Source organism: Cicer arietinum, chromosome 1 (assembly GCF_000331145.2).
Source record: "Cicer arietinum cultivar CDC Frontier isolate Library 1 chromosome 1, Cicar.CDCFrontier_v2.0, whole genome shotgun sequence".
NCBI classification, from domain to species: Eukaryota; Viridiplantae; Streptophyta; class Magnoliopsida; order Fabales; family Fabaceae; genus Cicer; species Cicer arietinum.
In genome coordinates, this window is record NC_021160.2 from 7461630 (window position 1) to 7483068 (window position 21439).

Below are 21439 nucleotides of genomic sequence, written 5' to 3' on the forward strand. Positions count from 1 at the left end.
TTTACAATTACAACAACACTTTTTCTTATTATTCTTTCTATATAGTATAAATATAGATGTAGATATAATATTAATAATTAACAATATAATAATATTAATGTCGTGAAAAATTAAATATCAATTTATAAAATTGGTTTTCTATTTACACGGTTTTTCTTTCATAGTTTTGGTCCAGAAATTCTTCTAAATTTTTTTCCTTTACATTATTTGATTATGATTTTCTTTATTTTGGTACACCACGAGATGCACAACACAAATTTTTTTTGGACATACATTTAAATCTCTTTACTATATTTCTCTTTATTTTATTCTTTTTTAGTACATAATAAAGGATATGCAACAAAAAAGTATTTCGAAAAGGTCCACTGGTTTTATATTGTTTCCGTCCAAACATTTCAAAACAGATAAGACTTATATGCATTATTATGATAATCGCTCTTTTTTTTTTTTTGGATAGTTTCAAATAGTTGGAGACTTTATTTTAATATTAAAAATAAGATCTATATTAAGAAAATATTAAAAATTAAAAAATTATTTAATTTAAATTATAAATAATATCAATAACATAAAAAATAAAAAACTTATAAAAAATATTAATGACATTTAAAATTTTATTTTATTTTATTTTTCTTGTAAAAAAATCTAGAACATTTTTCTTTCTCTAAAATATGTTCATGTTTCTCAATTTTTGGATCTATAGTTTAGTAGTACGTTTTTTAATCTCTAAAATTCTCATAAAAAAATTGAACCATATGCAATTGATCTGTCTGCACAGACTCATGGCCAGTCATAATCCTCTCGAAGTATTATTCCTAATATTTTTTGCTAAGTAGATATAAGATACATGACATCTAAGACATACATCCTCTAATGAGATATAATCAAAATAATGGTTGAAGATTTTGTATTATGATCTAAAATATAGAAGAGATATATAAATTTTTTAGATATTGTTTTTATGTATATTTTATTTTATTTTAGAGAAAGTAAAAAACTAGTATAAGTTTTTGTTCGTAAATAAAATATTATAAAAGTAAAATTAAACAATTAAGAATAAATTATTAAAAATTAAATTTTAGATTAAACTGATAAAAATAACAAGTGATCGAAATTATTAGTTAGAAAAAAATTTAAACAGTATTTAACTAATTATAAATTTCTTTCAAGAATAGTATTTTAATTGCTGCTTGCTATCTTATGTCACCCTTCAGCAGACAGACACGTTAGAATGATGAAACACGTGAATGCAAGAAAAGATAGCGAAATTTTGGAAACACCAGTAAAAAAGTGACACGTAGGATACTAACATGACAAAGTCGTTAGATAACGTTGGTTTGGAAACAGGAAAGCAAAGCGCGCTTTCACTTCGCTTATGGCTCATATCTGCCAATGTCTGACTCGATTGTTAACCTTCCGGCGAAATTTTCCGGTGACCATCGCCGGGAACCACTGCAAGAGCGGGGAAGAGTTTGTGGAGGAAGTGGTGTCACTAGCACATGGCCTTCTCCAGTTGGGAGTCACACCGGGTGATGTTGTCGCTATCTCTGCTTACAATAGGTACCTACTCCTATAGGATTCAATTCATCTATCCATGCCAATTTAATTCATTTCTTCATATATGGTATTATTCTTAGCAAAATCAAACAAAGCATTAAATCATGTATGTATGTGAATAATTTTTGTTACATCTTATTATTACCTTTTAGAATTTGTTTGCATATTATGGCCAGACAATCACACATAAATTGTATGTATGTAAACTTTGGTGGTTATTTATATTAATAACTTAAATTCTACTATAGTCCCACTAATATATAGTAGGCTAGGTTATTATTATCAAATAAAAATAGGCCATAGTAAATATTTGCTTAATGGAAATAATATTAAAGTAAGAGTACTGTTATAGATGAATTCTATTTTTCATTTCAGTGATTGGTATCTGGAATGGTTGTTAGCCATTGCATTTGTTGGAGGAATTGCTGCTCCTCTGAATTATCGTTGGGTAAGTAAATTTGCTGTAGACTATGTCCTTTCACGTAATCTATTTCATTATGTTGTGATTTGTAACAATTTTTCTTGTCCTGCAGAGTTTTGAAGAGGCAAGGTTAGCAATGATATCAGTGAGGCCAGTTATGTTAGTGATTGATGAGAGCTGCTACTCATGGTACTTCAAATTCCAACAAATTGATATTCCATCTTTGAGGTGGCATGTTTTGTTGGATTCCCCTTCTTCAGATTTTACAAACAAGTTGAATGGTAATTGTTGAGTATGACTCATAGTTAGGATGCGGTTTACGAGTAATATTGTAATCTGAATCGTAATATTTAAATATAAGTTGTAGTCTGTAACCTATAATTAATCTTGAATCATAATAGAAAATACTACGGCCGCTCTGAAGCCGGAGACGTATGACAATTGACAATTGGCTGAAGTCTGTTATCAAATATATAACTTATTGCTTTGCAGTGTTGACTCCAGGAATACTTAAGAAGCATCATGTAAAGCCTGTAGAATTCAATTACTACTGGGCACCTGAAGGAGCTGCAATAATATGCTTTACTTCAGGTTCAACATTCTCTCTTATTTGCCTCAAAAAATATTAAAACTTGGTTACTTTTTCAGTGAACACCAATTGTTTGTGGTTTTGTGAAGAAGGAAGAAAGGAAGTTTAATGATGAATGAAATGGAATACTGAAACCTTTTTTAGGAAATTAAAGATGAAATCTTTTGCTAGTAAGTAGTTGCAAGATGCAATTGCAAATATTTGGAATAAATAAACTATATAGTTCTTGAGCTATATAACAAAAGTAAACTTCACTTTTAAGCAATCATGTATGTACTGTTATTTATGTCTGAATAAATTATTGGTGTTGCTGATTAAATTTTTTAGGCACTAATTTATAAAGAGCAGTGAGATTTGGAGATTAAGGTTTGTTCAATGAGCTTAGGAATGTGAAATATGGAATCAAGAGTTCCAAAATTTCTATTTACAAGAAAGTTGGAGATAATTGGTAGGAGTTTGTTTGACAAACAAATGAACCTCTACGGATCTATTAGCCTATCTAGATTGACTTATTTAAGCTTACCTACTGACATAAGCATTTATAAGATTGTTTACAAGAGTTTATAGAAACAACTTATGAAAACAGCTCATAGCTTATATTAAAACAATCTGCCTTTATTTTATTTTTCATTATAAAAGTAGCTTATACATAAACACTTATATAACAAGTGTTTATTCTACGAACGCTTAGTTAAGTTATTTATGTAAACAGTTCTGCTGAAGGAGTCCCCTTCAGCACCATCGGATACTAGTGTTCAAATATTACTCTAGGGAATACATTTCCTAATCAAATATTTCCTCTTTTATTTTCTGAAGTTATTGTGTTCTTTACTTTATAGGAACTACCGGAAAGCCCAAGGGAGTCACAATAAGCCATGAGGCTTTGATCATACAGTCCCTAGCCAAGATTGCAGTAGTTGGTTATAGTGAGGATGATGTATGCCATTCCCCCATTACATAAAGTTTATGTTATTGGTTATGGCAGCTAACCATTATATCCTATCATGAGGTTAACAATTAATTATGAAGATTTTATATACTTTCATCTTATGTTACATTATAAATTATAGGGTAACACTAATGTTACGGGCACATGTTAAGAATTCCACATATAGTAATTATATCTTGAAAAAATGGAACTCACAATTTTCGAAAGAGGGAAATGCACAATTTTCAATGCAAACTTTATATCTTTAGTACACTAACAAGTGTCTTAAGGGCATATGTTAGCATTTCCCTAAATTATAAATCAAGCCGAAAAAGGCAAATATTTAAGTGATGATTGAGTTCTCTATTTTTTTCTTTCCATTTGTTGTATAACAGATCTATCTTCATACTGCTCCATTGTGCCACATTGGTGGCTTGTCATCAGCCATGGCCATGCTCATGGTTGGAGGTTGCCATGTATTCATGCCAAAGTTTGATGCAAAATTAGTTGTTGGTGCCATAGAGCAATATAATGTGACATCTTTTATCACAGTTCCTGCAATAATGGCCGGTCTGATTTCTGTTGTTAGGTATGTCTCAGCTTGAAATAGCAACGACAGAAAAACTAACTGATATAGCTGATAACGGAGAAATTAGCTGATGGCGGATAAGTTAGTTGTGTGAAGTTGAATGTTTGGTAATATTAGCGGTTGAAGTAAATATAAATATAAAAATATATTTTTGATCAATATTTTTTCTAATTAAAATAATGAGGGTAAAAATGAGAGGAAAATGATACACTGTAAACTCAAACATTACTTTGAAGTAGCATATTAGTAAACGTTATAAGCTATTGAAAACCGTAATAAGCTCGTGAGAGAATGACTATTACGAAACAACCCTACTTTTATCATATAAGCTTAGACACTTGAAACCATCTACTATAAGTTTTCGAATATATTCATAACTTGTTATATCAAGTGTTGATTTGATATTTTGGTATTTTTAGGCACAAAAAAACCTGGAAAGGGGAGGAAACTGTCAAGAAAATACTAAATGGGGGTGGAAGCCTCTCACTTGAGCTTATCAAAGACACTGGCATATTCTTCCATAAAGCTAAGCTTATTTCAGCTTACGGTAGGTCTTTCTTAACCAAATGTTGCCTAGAATAAATTTTATTGACTAATTTTAAATGGAAAAAAATACTCCTTCAGGTGTGAAATATAAACAAAATTATACATGTATCTGGTTCAATTTTTGGATCAAATACATGCACATTTTTGCTTATACTTCATTCTGGAGGAAGTACCTACAACAGCACATTTAAATTGCAATATTTTTACATGAAGCAAGTGCTTCTGGTCTAATTGTCTGTAACAATTTTCATTTATCAAAGGGATGACAGAAGCATGCTCTTCAATGACATTCATGACACTATATGATCCAATTCTAAAAACCACTAGCCATCCTTTTAAAACATATGGTGAGGTAGGATCCAATATCGTTCACCGGCCACAAGGTGTTTGTGTTGGCAAGGCTGCACCTCATGTAGAATTGAAGATATGCACAGATTCCTCTGGTGACATTGGGAGAATTTTAACCAGAGGACCGCATTTAATGCTAAGGTATTGTTGAGAAGCATGGTAGAGTTCAACAAAGAAAAAAAAATGAGAGGAAAATTGATTATTCAGAATTGATTGAATTGGTAAATTTGATTACAACGATTATGTGGTACCCTTTATATACTAATCTTAACTAAACTAACTAATCATAACAAGATAACTAATTTTCTAACCAACTTATAACTAACTCCAACAATATCTAACAAATCTCCAATTATATTTAACAGGTATTGGGATCAAGCTCTCACAATCCCATCAAATCATAGGAATGAAGTCTGGCTTGACACAGGTGACATTGGATCAATGGATTGTCATGGTAACTTGTGGCTCCTTGGACGTACTAATGGTCGGATCAAGAGTGGTGGGGAGAATATTTACCCTGAAGAGGTAGTTAATGTGTGCAACTACAAAGACTAATATCTTGAGTTGAGTAAGGCTACATGGACACTAAAACACTTGGACAAGAGTTTTAGTGCTGATGAAAGAATATGATGTTTTATTATGAAGTTTGATCCTTCAAAGGGAACACACAAGTATTTCAAAACATAATAATTGTTGGTGTCACACTAAATATTTCTACTAAGTGCATTTCGATTGGTGGTGAATTTGGCATAATTGCAGTGTGTTGCCGTTATTTTGATCAAATCTACACTTTGAAGCTACCGTGATTTTGTCAAACTCACTTTCAATCCAAATGTACACTAAGCATGTTCAAGAGATCATCATTTTTTTAAACTAGTACCTAGTTAAGTGCTTGTCCTTTTTTGGTTTAAAGATTTAAGGAAGTATGAACATGTTATATGTTTGTAGGTTGAGGCAATTCTACTAGAACATCCAGGGATAGCAAGTGTTGTTATTGTGGGAATACCAGATGATCGTTTCACAGAGATGGTAGCAGCATGTATCCAACCAAGAGAAAATTGGCTATGGTCAGAGCATTCTACTTCAAATGAAGAGTATCACTTATCTAGAAAGAATCTCCAGCAATACTGTTTAGAAAATAATTTAAGCAGGTGTGTATCCAAAACTCATGTTTGTAACTGAGAGTAGTTAATTAACTTATTTTTTAACTAATATATAAAAAAGTCATAGTTGCTGCAAAAAAAAAAATTCTATAAGTATTTCTTGATAAATTTATCCAAATGAACTATATTTGTTGTCCCTTCAGGTTTAAGATACCAAAGATATTTATTGAATGGAGAAAGTCTTTTCCGATCACTACCACAGGAAAAATAAGAAGAGACCAAGTTCGAAAGGAAGTTATGTTTGAGCTACAATCTTTGCATAGTAATCTTTGAAAATATGTATCAAGATCCTAGTGCCTCCTCAATTGAGTACATACTTTTTTTTACAAAATTAAGTACATTTTTATTTGACTAAAATTTTGTGGATGCATATATTTTTTTTATGTATAAAGAAATGCAATAAATGAATAGTTGAGGTTCTTAAATTGGCTTACATAAAGGCAAAGAGATGGTTGAAGGCCACAAAAGGGGACAATCCAAAATTACAACAAAACAACACCTATCAAAAACTACAAAAGGGTAAGAATTTGTCATCAACCCCGTCTCGTTGTCCTGCCTAAAAGTGTCATATAATTTAAAAAGTTTTATTTAGTAAAATTAAAATATTATGCATAAATGGGTCCTTATATATTAAAATGAGTTTTCATTATTGAATGTGATAATTTTTTTTATACTACTCTCATTTAGGGATGGAAGTTGTAGGCTGAACCACACAAGACCTTAATAAAATAGGTTAAGGTTTTTTCTGAAGTCTCAAGGGGTAAGCTTATGTTATTGTCATGTCATGTCTTTTTAAGGGGTTTAGCCTAGCCATTTTTAAAGGTAAAATATTTGGTATGTGAGCCTATTTAAAGGTTTGTCATCCAAAATGAATTACAAGGTTTTTAAGAAGCGCCGCCGAAAAGAATCGTGTGGTTCACCATACTTTGAAAACTTTCCTCCATAATTCTTAGATTCTATGATTCTATCACCAATTTAATTATGATTCCATGACATGTTGAATGATGGTTACTCTCCTAAAATTATGCATATTCTTTTTTAAAATGTTTTGCAATGGTTACTCTTTTAATAAATTTTTACTTCTTTCGACCTTAAATATAAGTAATTTTAAATTAATAAAAATTGATATATTTAACAAAAATTATTGAATTAAATACATTAATTTTTATTCACTTAAAACTGCTTATGTTCAAGGGTGGAGTATCTTATATCATCATGAAGTCTTATTTACTTTGCTAGGCATCCCGAGTATGGTTATTTACTTGTTTGTTATTAGATCTTTATAGTTATAACCTTTTAGGACCATGCCATAATAGAAACAAAGTTCTATATGCCCTTTGGTAAGACTAATGCAACACTACAAGATCCTTTAATTGAGAGAGGAATAAAGACAAATGAAAGTATAAGAAAGGGAATATGAACTGAATTTGGTTTCAAGGACCAAAATATCTCTTTTTAATTATTTGGCAAAGATTACATAGTGGCTTAAAATCATTTATATTACTCGTTGAATGACAATTCAATAGGTAATAATGTAAGTCATGTAAAATTTGAATTTTTAATTAAAACTGAGGTAAGAACTAAAATGTCTCAATTTTTTAAAGTGTAAAAGTTGAGTTTATTTTTTGAGTTCATGATCTCAATTTTTGTTGTCGGTAGATTTGAAATGGATTTTGAATTTGGTAATTTAAAATATAAGTATGTCTCAATAAATTTATTTATTCAATGGTATTTTTAATGAAATATATTTTAATTAATCTATACTATTTTATATTACAATAAACTCTTTATTTGATATGAACAAATTTGTATGAAGAATATTTTAGAAAATATAATTATTTTTACTTACAAATTTATATTACATTATTTCTGCCAATATTTTATAAATTGAATTGAAGATATAAATAAAAATGCTAAATAATAAAAATAAATGAATAAAGTGAAAAAAATTAAAATTGGTTGAACCGATTCTATCCTTTCAATGCAATTCAATAAAATTTGACGAATACAACAATTGGTTAATTTTCGGTTCATTTGATTGAACCAATTAATTTCATCTGATTATTATAATATGGAATTGTTTTATTACTAAAAAAATTGTATTAATTTAAATCAATAGAAATTATATAAATCAAGAAAAATACACTCTAAAGTTTCTAAAACAAAAAAGGACAAGACTTAGTGTGTAAGTTTGGTTTGTTAGTTTTTAAAAGTTAGTTGGGCTTCCAGTTGTAAAACTGAGTATATAATGAACTAAACTCTATTATAATTAGATGCTGAAGTATTCAATAAATCATCTTTTGATTCTTTCACTTGTGTGTCTTAATTGTTCATTCCTTTCAATAGAATGGTGAGGATACTTGAGTGTGTTATAACACCAATTAACAAATATGATCGATTGGAACGAATTCAGCATCCAGAGGCGTGTAAAGTTTGACGCTTAATGGATTGGGTTAAGGTCCAAATCAATTCGATTGGGCCTTAGTCTACTCACAATATCGAATTAATAACATAAAATCGTAAATAATTACAAATTTGAAAAAATTGAAATGTTTTATGAAATATTATACTAAGTGCTGGTACTTATTCTCTATATATAAGTTCAATTTCCAAAAAAACAAAAATACTCTAATTTAGAAATAAAATAAAGAAGAGACTAAAAATTCGTGAATAACGTTGTTATATTTATTAAGATTTCCCAAAGTGTAATCCAGATTCTGCAAAGTTGGAATTGGGAAAGAGAAAGAAAAGTCAACAGCTTGAAGAAGAGAGAATGCCGATCATGATCATGATGATGACTGACATGATTACCGAACAAAATAATTGATTTCCTTATCTAGTGGGGACTGTGGGCGTGTTTGCGATTTTTTAAATTTGAATATCTGGATAAGCTATAGTTTTATAATTAGATATCAAATCAACCGTCCTTGAATTAATTATAGTAGTATTATCATATTTTTTAAAAATCATAATCAACATTAAATCATTTAGTTAATAAAAAAAACATATAATCATTTAATATTATGATACTTTTTATATCTTTAAATATCAATTACAAATAAAATTTAAAAGATAAAAGAATTTGGATTTTTAAAATGGTAGTTATCATTTTGATATTTGATTCAACGTGACACTGTTAATTCGGTGTGTGACTAAAAAAAAATCCATATTAGTTATTGACTCAGTCAATCGTCCATCGTTTTAGTATATGATCTTAATTATTTGGTTTAATTATAGTTTTTGTCTCCTTATTTTAGTTGAATCACAAAATTAGTCATCTCATTTTAATCTAAAATTTGATGCAATGTCATTTTTTTTCACTTATTTAAGCCACATCATGCATCAAGATCTTATAATGCAACAATTGTATATGAGATCTATGATCACAAATGGTGTGGTGTGACTTAAAAAAAATGACATTTCATCAAGTTTTGGACCAAAATTCTATTTGGGGGCCGAAATTGGGGTGAAATAAAATGGGGTGACTATTTTCATGATTTAGCTAAAATAGGGGGACCAAAATTGCAATTAAGCTTAACTATTTTGTTAGCTCTATTAGGTTGTTAAGTGGTGATGTATACGTGGTTAAGTGGTGTGTCAGACTCTATCCTAGGTGGTTTTGATAAATCAGCAAGAACCAAAGATTTTATCTCCTTTTTTCTTCCTTTAGTTACATTTTCTCTCATTTCATTACTCTTCATCAAACCCAATAAATTTTAACATATAGAAATCACTTCGACTATAAGTTATTTTAGGAACTATAACAATAGTAAGTGTTATTTTTTAGAATCATTGCTTATATTCATAATTATACAACCCCTAATGTCCTTTCAAATTTTACAACACTTAAAGTCACTTTAAATAGCACAAAACACATTAACAATATGAAAGAACACAAACACTTCAATTCAAACTTTATATGGGTTGATGAGTTGATGAAATACTTCCAACACATGTAATAGATCAAATAAGAGAGGGTGAGATCCACCAAGGAAGAGAGATTGAGGGGTACCAAAATCAAATGGAGTGTTCTAAATTAAAGTTAATATCAAACTTGATTTTATGCCTTCTAAATTAGAGATGTTTAGAACACTTGTAACTGGTGTATTTGTCAAGCAAAATGTTACATATGATTTGGTTTCATAAGCCATAATTTGAGTGTAGTAGTTTGGGTACTTTTTAATGTGGGTAGTTCGTAATGTATTTAGGGTTTATCAGTTGACTAATGACTTTAATTTAATGTTTTTATGTTCTTTCAAGTGAAATGAAGTGTTTTAATTGAAGTGTTTTGTGTTCTTTCACATTATTAATGTGTTTTGTGTTATTTCAAGTGGTTTCAAGCGTTGTAAAATATGAATGCATATTATTGGGTGTAGAAAATGTTCACCTCCGCATTTTGTTTAAAATTGACGATGAAAAGTAAATAAACTTAAAAAAATTTATCACATTGGTCTTATCACTACAAACATTTTTTTTTTGTTAAAGTACCCCTCTTCCCACACGTGTGCGCCAAACAAATGTCATTCATGCAACTCTTCGAGATCGTTAGTACCTAAATGTTGGTGTAAGGGGTCAGTTCATCCTACGATTTAGAGAAATTGATTTTTTTTAATAATTCGCAAAGGTCTATCAAAAGTTCTAAAATGTATCTAAATAAATCAAGTAGCAACTGACATTAGAGCAAATAATTAGATCAAAATAAAAATGATAATAAAGTATATGCAAGTTATGCATGCTCCTAAACATATATGATTCGGATATAGTCAGCCACTAAGGCGTCCACACATAAATCACTCATACCAATAGGGAAAATTAAATCAGTCACTAAGGCGTTCACAAAGATGCATATGGTATGTCATGACCATGATAATGATGCTCAAAATGTACAAATCATCAGACACTTAGGCAACCACAAAGACAAATATTTCAGATTAATTTTTTTTAATCACATAAGACATCAAATGTATATTCTCATGGATGTACATAGTTATAACTCAATAACTTCAACACATCAAATATGCACGTGATCAAATATCTCAAAATCACCACTTTCATTTTAATAATCCATAAGATTTGATTTGGCTACTTGTTATTAATAAAAATTAAAACTCATATCACCAAGAATACAATAACAATAGAAATTTTATTCCTTTCACTGTAAAATTTTCCACATTATAAAAATGAACTACACATTAATGAATTTCAATAATCAATTTTCTCACATTGTCAAAATTAAAAATATAAAATTCTCATCAATTTCCTCGAGAAACATATACTTTTCATAAAAGTCAAATTTTAAATTTAAATTACTCAAAAAGTCAAGACTTAAAATCAATTACATCATAACAAACATATTACTAATGATATCATCATGAAGATTATAACTTTATAATTAAGTACTCTAAAACACATAAGACGTTAAAACATTTCCACTACAAACATATTTATAGGGTATAAAAGTAGAACTCTATAATTAAGTCCATCAAGGTAAATGTATTACTTAAAAGAAACAATCAAAACGTTATAGTTAATTTATTTACGACGAAAATAAATCAAGATTTTTCTTTTAAGACATTCAGACATCATATCAATATCTTACGAACCGCTAATTTAATATCTAGCATAACTCTACATGGGGTAAAGCCCTTACATTGTGTGTTTTCCTTCCAGGTGACACTATTTAGCCCTCAAAAATCTCACAAAGATGAAGGAACAAAAGTTTAGAACTTCGATCAGAATGCGAGGAAATGTGGGGATGGTTGTTTGAGTGACTTAGAAAATATTTGAGCTAGATATAATGTTGGTAATGGCGTGTGGGTTATTAGGACTTCTTTTTCTCTATTGCAAGTTTAATCGTGTCATACAAAGGAGAGGTGTATGCGATTAATAAATGAGGTATGAAGTTGATCAGAGAGAAGGAATAATTCTCTAAGGTTAATTGCACACATGAATAAATAATTCATTTGGAATAATATCATTCAATGACCAACCGTTAGGAATTAATTGACATTCATGTATTTATTCTTGCTAGTTACACGTTTGAATGGATACAAGGGAGAAAACGCACGGTTCTATAAACTAAATGCTATTAAAAATAAAACATAGTCATCAAGAGTAGTAGTGTGGATGATTCAATTTTGACTTAATCAAATTTGACTTGGTCATTGTTCACTCTAATATAAATATTTCTTATGAGTTTTAATTAGTTAATAATAAAAATCTCAATAATTAATTAATTAATATAAAAAGACTTCATCCAATAATTAACATCCCAAGAATAATTATCTTACTATGTCACACTAAACTAATAAAAAAGAATAAACAAAACTAAGGGTTGTAAATTAATTAATTAAAATAAATGGTGTTACAGTTAGCGACTAAAGCAATTGAGGTTTGGTTGAGTCAAAGACCGATCTAGGTTTTTTGTTGAGTTAAGGACTGGAATGACAACACCATATTGAGTCAAATACCAAAATGGTAGTTGATCTTTTTTAAAATATTATTGACTATTAATAGATACATTGGAGATGCTACAACCTACAACATGTCATATATTGTCTAGTCATCAAAATTTTAACACCATAGTTGACTATAATTCTCAAAAGTACAAGTTCATGATCTTTATGATTGAGACAATGATTCGATTGATGAAAATAAAAGAAAATGCTCAAATATAAGAAAAAGTTACACAATTCAAAATGTATTTATTGCTTAAATATTCTTTATACCCTTTTGGTTTTACTAAAAATGCATTTAATGTTTATATTAATATGTATGAAAATATTTACCGTCAATATTACTTTAGGAAAAAAATTCAAAACTAATTCATTAAATGAACTTATTTATTTTTGTTTTTTTTTAACTCTCTGGTTTTTAGGGGAAATATATCATAGTAATATAAATTCGGTGAAGACATAAATATAGTCTAATCAAAAATTGTTTTAGCTAAGATTGAAACTTAGATTCTCTCGAATGCTTCGTTTTTAAACAAAGCTTTACTGAATGAAATATCATTCAAAATTCATTTCGTTGAACAATACTTGATAGAACATGCAATTAGATGATTTAGATATATAATTTAATTGTAGAATTTATATTAATTGAACTTTTATTTTTCTGATCATGCTAACAAGTGCTTTAAGGGTACTTGTTAAGCAACCAAAAAAGAAAAAAAAAATACTTTTAAACATTTCAAGACATTGAATACACAAGTTCTAAAATATTACTTTCTTTTTTACGTTGTTTAACAAATACGTATGCATTTATTACCATTTTCCTATATTTATTGTTGTTTAGTTGAACTATTTAGTTTTTAGAACTTTTAGATTATTATCCGTTATTAATCTCGTGGAGACATTTAAAAAAAACAATAAATAAAAAAATTATGGTTTTAATGTTTATTAGCTAGTTTATCTCTTATTAGCTTTTGTTATTTTAAATTAAAAATTTTAATTTTGTTAGACTCTTTCTGAAAGAGTCTATTAATATCAATCAGATTATCATTTTATCCATAAAATAAAATAAAAATATTATTAAATTTATATTTATATATAAAAAAGTTAACAAATATATTTAAAATCAACCTTTAAAACAACTTTTAATCCAATTTAAACCACTTATCAAAGATATATTCAGGGAAAAGGGCGATAATGGAGAAATAGATGTTCTTTGTAGAAAATTCCTTCGCCAACTATCACTTTCGTTTTTTCTCTTTCTAAGAATATAATATATTGATGGAATCTGATTCCATTAAGATAAAGATGAACAAATTATTAATCATAACATTAATAAATAGCTACATCCAAACAAAGTAGAGTACATGACAACTCTTACTTTCACTTTTATTGTAATAAATTATAATCACTAGTTACTAATTTATAAATAAAAAAATATTTGTGCTATAACTTCAGTTAAACTCTTGTGATCATTTTTAGTGAATAACCTAATATAGACCTTCATCCGTTAGAAAAATAGTTTGATTATTTTTTGAATTATATTTTCAATCCTTATATTATATGTTTTACTAAATATATTTTTAAATTAATTCCCATATCAATTTGAGTTTAGTAAATGTACACTAATAATATGTAAATAAATTTTACAGTTATATTTATCCACTTTATATTACTTTATAAAGTTTGTTTACACCATTAATATAGTTGTATAATTCTTAAACTACATTTGCTTAAGTTTAAGTAACTTTATACATTTATTTTCCTCAAAAAAAAAAAAAAAAACTAGATATTTATTTTAAAATAAATTTAAGGTATATAATATTTAAAAGTCAATGATTTTAAATATTTTTGTTTTTATAGGAGGATGTTTTTTTTGTTTTACTTTCTCTCTCTCCCGCTCTAACCAAAAATCTGTGTTGCTTGCATCTTACTACCCTTTTTTCATTTAATCCTCATTTACTGCTAAAACCCTAAAACACACACTCATCACCGCTTCACAATTATTCCTCAAACTCCTCCAACTTCTCTTCCTTCTTCTCACCGTTTATTTCTAGGTCTTGATTCCGTTTTTCGAGTTTTGAATTCCTCATTCATTGAAGCTTCAAGCTGCATTGGAGCTTCAATCCTGACTAACACCGAAGCTTGATTTTCGATTTTCTACTTCGAATTTCTGTTCCCGTGATCAATTTTAGTTCAACAAACAGGTAAAAGAGTTTTTTTTGTTGTTGTTTTTTTATTGAATTGTTTTCTAAGTTAAAAATCAGTGAAAATGCCATGATGCGAGTAAAGTTTGTATTTTTAGTATTTTGGGTCAAACACCTTTTGTTTAATTTGAATCATGTATGTGATATTATTCATAAACAACTGTTGTAGTGTTTTTTTTTATTGTGCATCTTTTTTGTTTGCTTCGGTTCTGTTTGTTAAATTTAACCATTTTTCATGTGTTTTTTTTTTTTTTTACTTTGACAGTGTGCTGGGTTTGGATTGTTTTGAATGGCTAAAAACTTCTGATTCTTGTCTAGGGAGGTGGAAATGGTGAAGGAGAGTTTTGGTGTTATGAATGGTGGTGATAGGGTTTGTGAGAATGGGGTTAAGGAGGACGATGAGAGTCTTGGGGATCATATACTCGAGGAAATGGAGTCTTTTTTCCTTGACATAGATGAGCGGTTGATCATCTCTAGGATGGTGAATGATTCTGTTATAAAGGGTATGGTTAATGCTGTTGAGGAACAGGCAGCTGAGAGAATTGCTCAGAAAGAATCGGAGTTGGTTGGGTTGAAGAAAATGCTAAGTAGTTTTTTTGTTGGTTCGGATGAAACTAAAATGCTTTGGTCTTCAGTGCGGTGTAATAAACCTTGTGAAGCCACCACACGCCATTGTTTAGATAGTGTTATTGAGCCAGATAGGATTGTGAAGCCTTTGGATAGTCTTAAATTTGAGGTACACGAGCAGTTAAATTTTCTCAAGAAAGAAATAAATAAAATTAGAGGACCTAGTTCCATCAGAAGATATAGTTCGGGTTCTGATTTGGTGGGTTTAAGTGGTATTTTGCAGGAGAATGTGCCAGAGAGATGGATTTACGTCGATAAAGCTTTTGAAAGTCTGAAAGATATTATAGACTCTTTCTGCAGAAGGGTAGAAATTATGGATCAGTTATCAAAGGCAACACTTTCTGAGTGGCAGGAGGAGCAGGAGTTTCAGTTGGAAATTGAGCGGATGGTGATCCGCAATTGCGTCTGGAGTTTGCAGCAGGAGTTTGAACACCAACTAAGAGACATTTGTGAATCTGAAAGTAGAAATAGTTTTGACCAATATAAAGAGATTTCAAGTTTGCGTCAGGATTTGGATTCAATTTTTAGAACACTATCTGTTTTTGAAACTGGAACACTTATTTCTCATGGATCCTTGGAGAATACAGAGGATTGGTGTCATAATAAGAGGGCAGACCATTTCCACTTGAAGCTTTCAACCGATCATTTATCGCCTTCAGTTTTGGAAGAAAACGGAAAGCACGAGGATTCAAAGATTACCAAGCCTGATAGTAATTTGGATTCTGCCTCACTAAAGGACATGACTAAAGATGATTTGATTACATATATAACTAAAATGAGAAGAAACCATGATTCACAAGTGCAAGAGAAGACTGAAGAAAACTTTTGTCTTAGGCGGGAACTGTTGAATTTGAAAGAAAGAGGTTCTTCCTTTTCATTGAAAAAGGACAAGGATTTTGATTTGCTGAAGAAAAAAATTCCCGACGTTGTTTCAAAATTGAACGAAATCCTTGATGGAAATGAGAAATTGCGTCAATTCAGTGAAAACATTGAATCTCTCAGCAGTTTAAATGATAGCTTGGATTTTTTGCAATCTGAGAATCATCAACTGAAGGATACACTAACCGATAACAAGACGGAACTGAAGAGTCTATCTTCTCAGCTTTCTGTTGCTACGGAGAAATTGTCACAGCAACAACTGACTGAGGAAAATTTGTTACAAACTGTTCAAAAGCTTGAGGATGATATTGGGGATGCACATGCTGAAGTTTCAGTTATTCATGATGTATATAAATGTCTCTTTGAAGATATGGCAAGTGAATGTAGATTCATTACTGAAGACTTGCATCTCAAGTATGGTTTCATGCAAGAAATATACGATATAATATTGAAAGAAACTATCGACAGTGCTCAAGCTTCCAATGGGTTGGAAATAGAAGAAGCAAATATGGAGTCAATTATGATGCAAGGGCTACTGGATATTAATCAAATTATATTTAAAGAAGCTTTGGTAGATGCGGATGAAGCACTAAAATTCAAAGCTGCTGAGAATGATAAACTTAAATGTGAAATACTTAAATTGAAATCAATAGTGGAAGAAAAAGATAATATAATCCAAGCGGCAACTGATGCTTTGGAACAAGAAAAGTGTAAGATGGAATCTGCCTCGGAACAGCTTGACAGTTTAAGAACTAAGACAGATCGTCAACATAAATGGATTGTGGAGAACAGTAAAGAGTTGGATGTTACTAAGGGTAACCTTGTTGCAGCAGCAAAGGAAATTGAACAATACAAGGAGCAAATGCATAAATTACATCAAAATCTTGAACAAAGAATGAATGAGCTTAGAGAAATCGATGAAGAAAGAAGAGAACATTGTGCTGTTACAAAAAAGCAACAAGATGCATTGAAATGTATTGAGGCAAAAGAAAGGGAAACAAGGAAACAAATGGAATCAACCATTAATCTTGTCCATAGATTATTGAGAATGGTTACTGATGTAGAAGCTAGTGTAAATGAAGATATTTCAAGAAATTGTTTGAGGTATGCAATAGTTGGGCCAAGTTCCTTTGTTATGTTTCTGGACCAAAGAATTTGGCCAGAAAGGGGATTATTCGCCCCTGAATTTTATTGATAGAAAGAAAAAGTTACACATGGAAGAACTATCTTCCCTCCACTGGAAACATTTCCAGTCAACAACTACGAAAATGTTAAAAGTCCCCTAAGGCTATTCCCTTCCTTTTATTTAATAGGAGGACAACCTATTAAAACTAACTGACAGTAACCTACATCCTAAAAAGGCTCCTAACTAACATATTGACTACAACTTAAAACTAATTACAATTAATTCTTTTTAATAGGATTTCCCCCTTTCTCCTAACATAGACTTTTAGCTGCTTATCCCTAGAAACACGCTCCTTAGGAACAGCCAAAGGTCTAACATCCTTCTTTTCTAATTTAATGTCTCATGAGTATGATAAACTGCTGTCTGTTTCTATGATTTCTTTTCTGTTTTTAAGCCATTTTATATCATTTTCCATCAATAATAAAGCGTTTAAGCTTAGTTAAACCAGCAACCACATAAGGTGTGCAGATTACATCACCTTTGGATTATTCAGAATGTGACATGCTTCTATTTTTTGGAGGGATAATTTGGGGAATGAAGGAGTGTTTTTTTTTTTTTTTTAAATCTTTTGTCCTCTCCAATATTTAAACCAAATATGAATCTATTAGCATTTGCTGCATATTTTATTTATCCATTCTTGTGACAAATGCCTTCAGATTGTTCTGCCAGCTGAGGTATACTATACAAATGATGAATAGTTGTAATGTAAGCAACCTTCAATTTGGTACTGTTAAGTAACAGCCTAAATTTTTTGTGGAGAGAAGCCAATTTACTTCAATTTCAAATCCTTATATGGAGCAAACAGTCTTAAATCAGATTTTTTTAGTTGAAACTCAATTTCGAATTCTTGTCATGATAATGCTCAGAACCAAGTCATATAAGAATCATATTTTCAGGCTTGAAAGCATGAATTCTGAATTCAGTTTTCTCAAGAACAAAGCCAGTACACTTAAAACCACGGGATTGGTGTACAAGCAACGGTTCGAAACAAAATGTTCTGATCTCGCAAAGGCTGAAGCAGAGGTACGTAACTAGAAACATCACATGATTTTTATTTATTTATTTATTATTTTTTTTTTCTGCATTTGCTATGCTATTGGAAGTATACATTATATAATTCTCAATCTCGTGAAGAGGCTGCACAACCCTTGTGCTCAATGGCCAGAGATTTAATCTCATGGTTGGTTCAAATGGGTCAAATTGTGAGGATACACCATAGTTCCACAAAAATTGTTTGTGGAAGAAAAAAAAAAAGATTCGAGTCAATGACCTCTGTATCAGCATATCAGGTATATGCTGTTAAATTTTGGTGAACCATGATACATGGTTTAGCACCCAACCAGTGTTATCAAATATCAGCTGTGGCAGATTGCGGCGGCGGAAACTTTTAACCACCATGACTCATCGGAAAGATATATGTTGCACTTGACCATTATTCACCCAATAATAAAGTCTAGTTATTGACCCTATTTATGTTCGACTTATCTGGAGTTTCAGGTTGATCTTTTAGGGGATGAGGTAGATACTCTTCTTAGACTCCTCGGAAAGATATACGTTGCACTTGACCATTATTCACCCATATTGCAGCATTATCCTGGGGTGAGAAATCTTTCCCTTTCTTCATATTTTTTTTAATGTTTGTACATAATTGAGATGTGTATAGTGCCAAAAGTTGTGATATTCCCATAAAGAGTCTATTTTTATTATTATTGCTGTTTAATATTATACAATTTAACATTTTTGTGATTATTAGTAGAAATAGAAAATGTCTTCACAAGCCAAAAAGACCCACAACGTGCACATATTCAATATGAACTTTAGTTGTTTCTAAAAATAGATGGATATTGGGAATGGAAAATGGAATTGGATTACAATTATGTGTATCATGAGTGTCTGTTACGCGTTAATTAAATTAAGGAGGTGATGACATGTGGCGGAGCAAAACACAGTTTTTTATTTGTAAATAAATAATTAGTCGTCTTTCATGAAGGTTAAGAGATGATTTTATTTTCATGAATCATATATTGTGAACTGCTTTATCTCTACGAGTCAATAAAAAATTGTTTCGATAATTAGCCATTGATTTTGCAGATTATCGAGGTTCTGGAGCTTGTAAGAAGAGAACTGAGTGGAGACTCAAGAAAACATATTTAACCGTATGTTCTTGCTAGGTAAATTGGCAGACACCCTTTTGGTGCAGTTTATACCATTCCATGCTCAGGATTCGTAAAACCTAAGTATTGATAAGAAAATCATGTATGTGATCTCACACTTGATCAACCTTAGGGAGCTCTATCATGGTTTAAATCCGTTCATTATTTACATCTTATCTACACAAAGATATTAAGAATTCTGGTGGTTTCATTTGTCTTTTTCATGTTTCTTTTGGGTTCTCATAACCATGTCATGGCAGCAGCTTTACATTACTAGGATATCCTTTTTGGGGTCTCTTTTCTAGTCTATTTCTGCACAACAGTGGCAATCTTATTGCATAAGTTATGTTATTTAAGGTCTGTTTAGATTGACTTATTGGAGCTTATCTATTAGTAGAAGCATTTGTGAGACTGCTTATGGAAACAATTTATGACATGTCCATAACTTATGCTATTAGTTCTTAATTAAAGTGTTTATTCTTTTTAGTCTTTGTTGTTGTATGTTAAATTGCCTTATCCTACTGAAACGTGGTATGTGTATTGTAATGGACACAGGTGACAAGTTGTACAGCTATTCACATGAGTTACATGCAGCTGGTAATGTGTTGCTGCTGATAATATTGTTTACCTAAAACATCAATTTTGAGGAAAACAGCAAAAGAAAAGAATCAAGAGCTTATGCAGTTGCTAATGCACCTTTCTTTTTGTCATACACGAATATACTTACTAGGAGACATGCCCTGTTTGTTTAGCTCTAGTATACACCAAATTTGCTTTCTCTCTTTGTAATGCAGTTTGTTTTTTATACTACCAATAGCATCTGTATATGTTATTTTTGTGGATTGAGTTTTTTAAATGGCTTATCAATAGTTTTCTGATTTTGTCTTTAAGTGTATGATATTCTTTTGCACTCACTGGGTTTGTATTTAAAATGTTACCATAATTGTGTTCTGTAATGTGCATATTACACATGTGCTTCTTGAATGAAAAATGTTTATGAAAATCTGGATATAAATATTATGCAAAGTGATTGATGCACCACAATAAAATTGAGAGTAAGTTGTGTTCCATGCCAGGATGTGTGGTTGATTAATCAATCAATATCTTGCTAGAGTGATTAATTATTGAAATTAGATAAACTCGTCTAGTTCACACCCACAACTTTATAAGTTGAACCCGACTTAGTTCAATTAGTATTTATGCTTAAATTAAACCCTTATTTCCTATTGTGCCTTAAATTAAATTAATAATAATAATAATAATAATAATAATAATGGACTCCACATTGCCACCGGCATGTTGATGACCTAACTAGCACAATGTCAATACCATGAACAGCCAAACCGTGTCAATTCTCAAATTGTTGGCTTTTGACCATAGGTTTTGACTTTTTCTAATGTGAAAATAAGAGCACTTACTTTATAATTGTAAAAATAATTCAATATTCTCTTTAAAAAATACAAAAAGAAAAACCCGTCTCCACAATTAAAAAAACCATCATCTGGTAATAAGAGCCAGAAATGCAATCATTCATTATATGAAGGAATTTAAAAACTGAAAATGAGCATTTGTACATTGAACCAATCGAACTACAGGTTAACGACAACTTCCAGCCTGGTTACTAATTTGTTTTCTTTCATGATATAAGTACATAACATAGGATATATGATAACATAAAAATGCTCAAAAAAAAATAATAATAATAATAATAACAATAATAATAATAATAATAATAATAATAATAATAATAATAATAATAATAATAATAATAATAATAATAATAATAATAACAACAAC

At 30.1% G+C, this 21439-nt stretch overlaps 2 protein-coding genes across 5 annotated transcripts; both read left to right on the forward strand.

Moving 5' to 3' along the window:
* The first annotated feature begins 1301 nt into the window (after window positions 1-1301).
* LOC101498204 (2-succinylbenzoate--CoA ligase, chloroplastic/peroxisomal) lies at window positions 1302-6563 on the forward strand. Of its 3 annotated transcripts, none has more exons than XM_004486403.4 (11): window positions 1311-1557; window positions 1930-2002; window positions 2088-2256; window positions 2480-2566; window positions 3404-3501; window positions 3888-4081; window positions 4501-4628; window positions 4888-5116; window positions 5341-5500; window positions 5924-6126; window positions 6282-6563. In XM_004486403.4, the coding sequence occupies exons 1-11, from the start codon at window positions 1373-1375 to the stop codon at window positions 6409-6411; spliced, it is 1656 nt and encodes a 551-aa protein (XP_004486460.1). In that variant the 5' UTR covers window positions 1311-1372; the 3' UTR covers window positions 6412-6563. The 3 variants fall into 3 exon arrangements, with proteins under 3 accessions (XP_073220935.1, XP_004486460.1, XP_004486459.1); XM_004486402.4 differs by having other exon boundaries at window positions 1314-1557; window positions 2468-2566; XM_073364834.1 differs by lacking the exon at window positions 6282-6563 and having other exon boundaries at window positions 1302-1557; window positions 2468-2566; window positions 5341-5538; window positions 5924-6064.
* A 7905-nt stretch (window positions 6564-14468) lies between these two features.
* Window positions 14469-20532, forward strand: LOC101498774 (WPP domain-associated protein). Of its 2 annotated transcripts, XM_012714487.3 has the most exons (7): window positions 14469-14797; window positions 15063-15533; window positions 15648-17407; window positions 18386-18512; window positions 18987-19088; window positions 19581-19660; window positions 20198-20532. In XM_012714487.3, exons 2-6 carry the CDS (start codon window positions 15126-15128, stop codon window positions 19641-19643), a joined length of 2460 nt encoding a protein of 819 aa, XP_012569941.1. In that variant the 5' UTR covers window positions 14469-14797; window positions 15063-15125; the 3' UTR covers window positions 19644-19660; window positions 20198-20532. The 2 variants fall into 2 exon arrangements, with proteins under 2 accessions (XP_012569941.1, XP_004486461.1); XM_004486404.4 differs by having other exon boundaries at window positions 14470-14797; window positions 15063-17407.
* Window positions 20533-21439: the final 907 nt, after the last annotated feature.

Excerpts from the sequence above, each read along its gene's own strand:
- LOC101498774 (XM_004486404.4), top strand. The coding sequence starts at position 15,126 with ATGGTGAAGGAGAGTTTTGGTGTTATGAATGGTGGTGATAGGGTTTGT. Across the intron at positions 18,513-18,986 it reads TCGCAAAGGCTGAAGCAGAG|GTTGATCTTTTAGGGGATGA; the intron begins GTACGTAACTAG and ends CTGGAGTTTCAG. Across the intron at positions 19,089-19,580 it reads TATTGCAGCATTATCCTGGG|ATTATCGAGGTTCTGGAGCT; the intron begins GTGAGAAATCTT and ends TTGATTTTGCAG.
- LOC101498204 (XM_004486402.4), top strand. The coding sequence starts at position 1,373 with ATGGCTCATATCTGCCAATGTCTGACTCGATTGTTAACCTTCCGGCGA. Across the intron at positions 1,558-1,929 it reads GCTATCTCTGCTTACAATAG|TGATTGGTATCTGGAATGGT; the intron begins GTACCTACTCCT and ends TTTTCATTTCAG. Across the intron at positions 5,501-5,923 it reads AGAATATTTACCCTGAAGAG|GTTGAGGCAATTCTACTAGA; the intron begins GTAGTTAATGTG and ends ATATGTTTGTAG.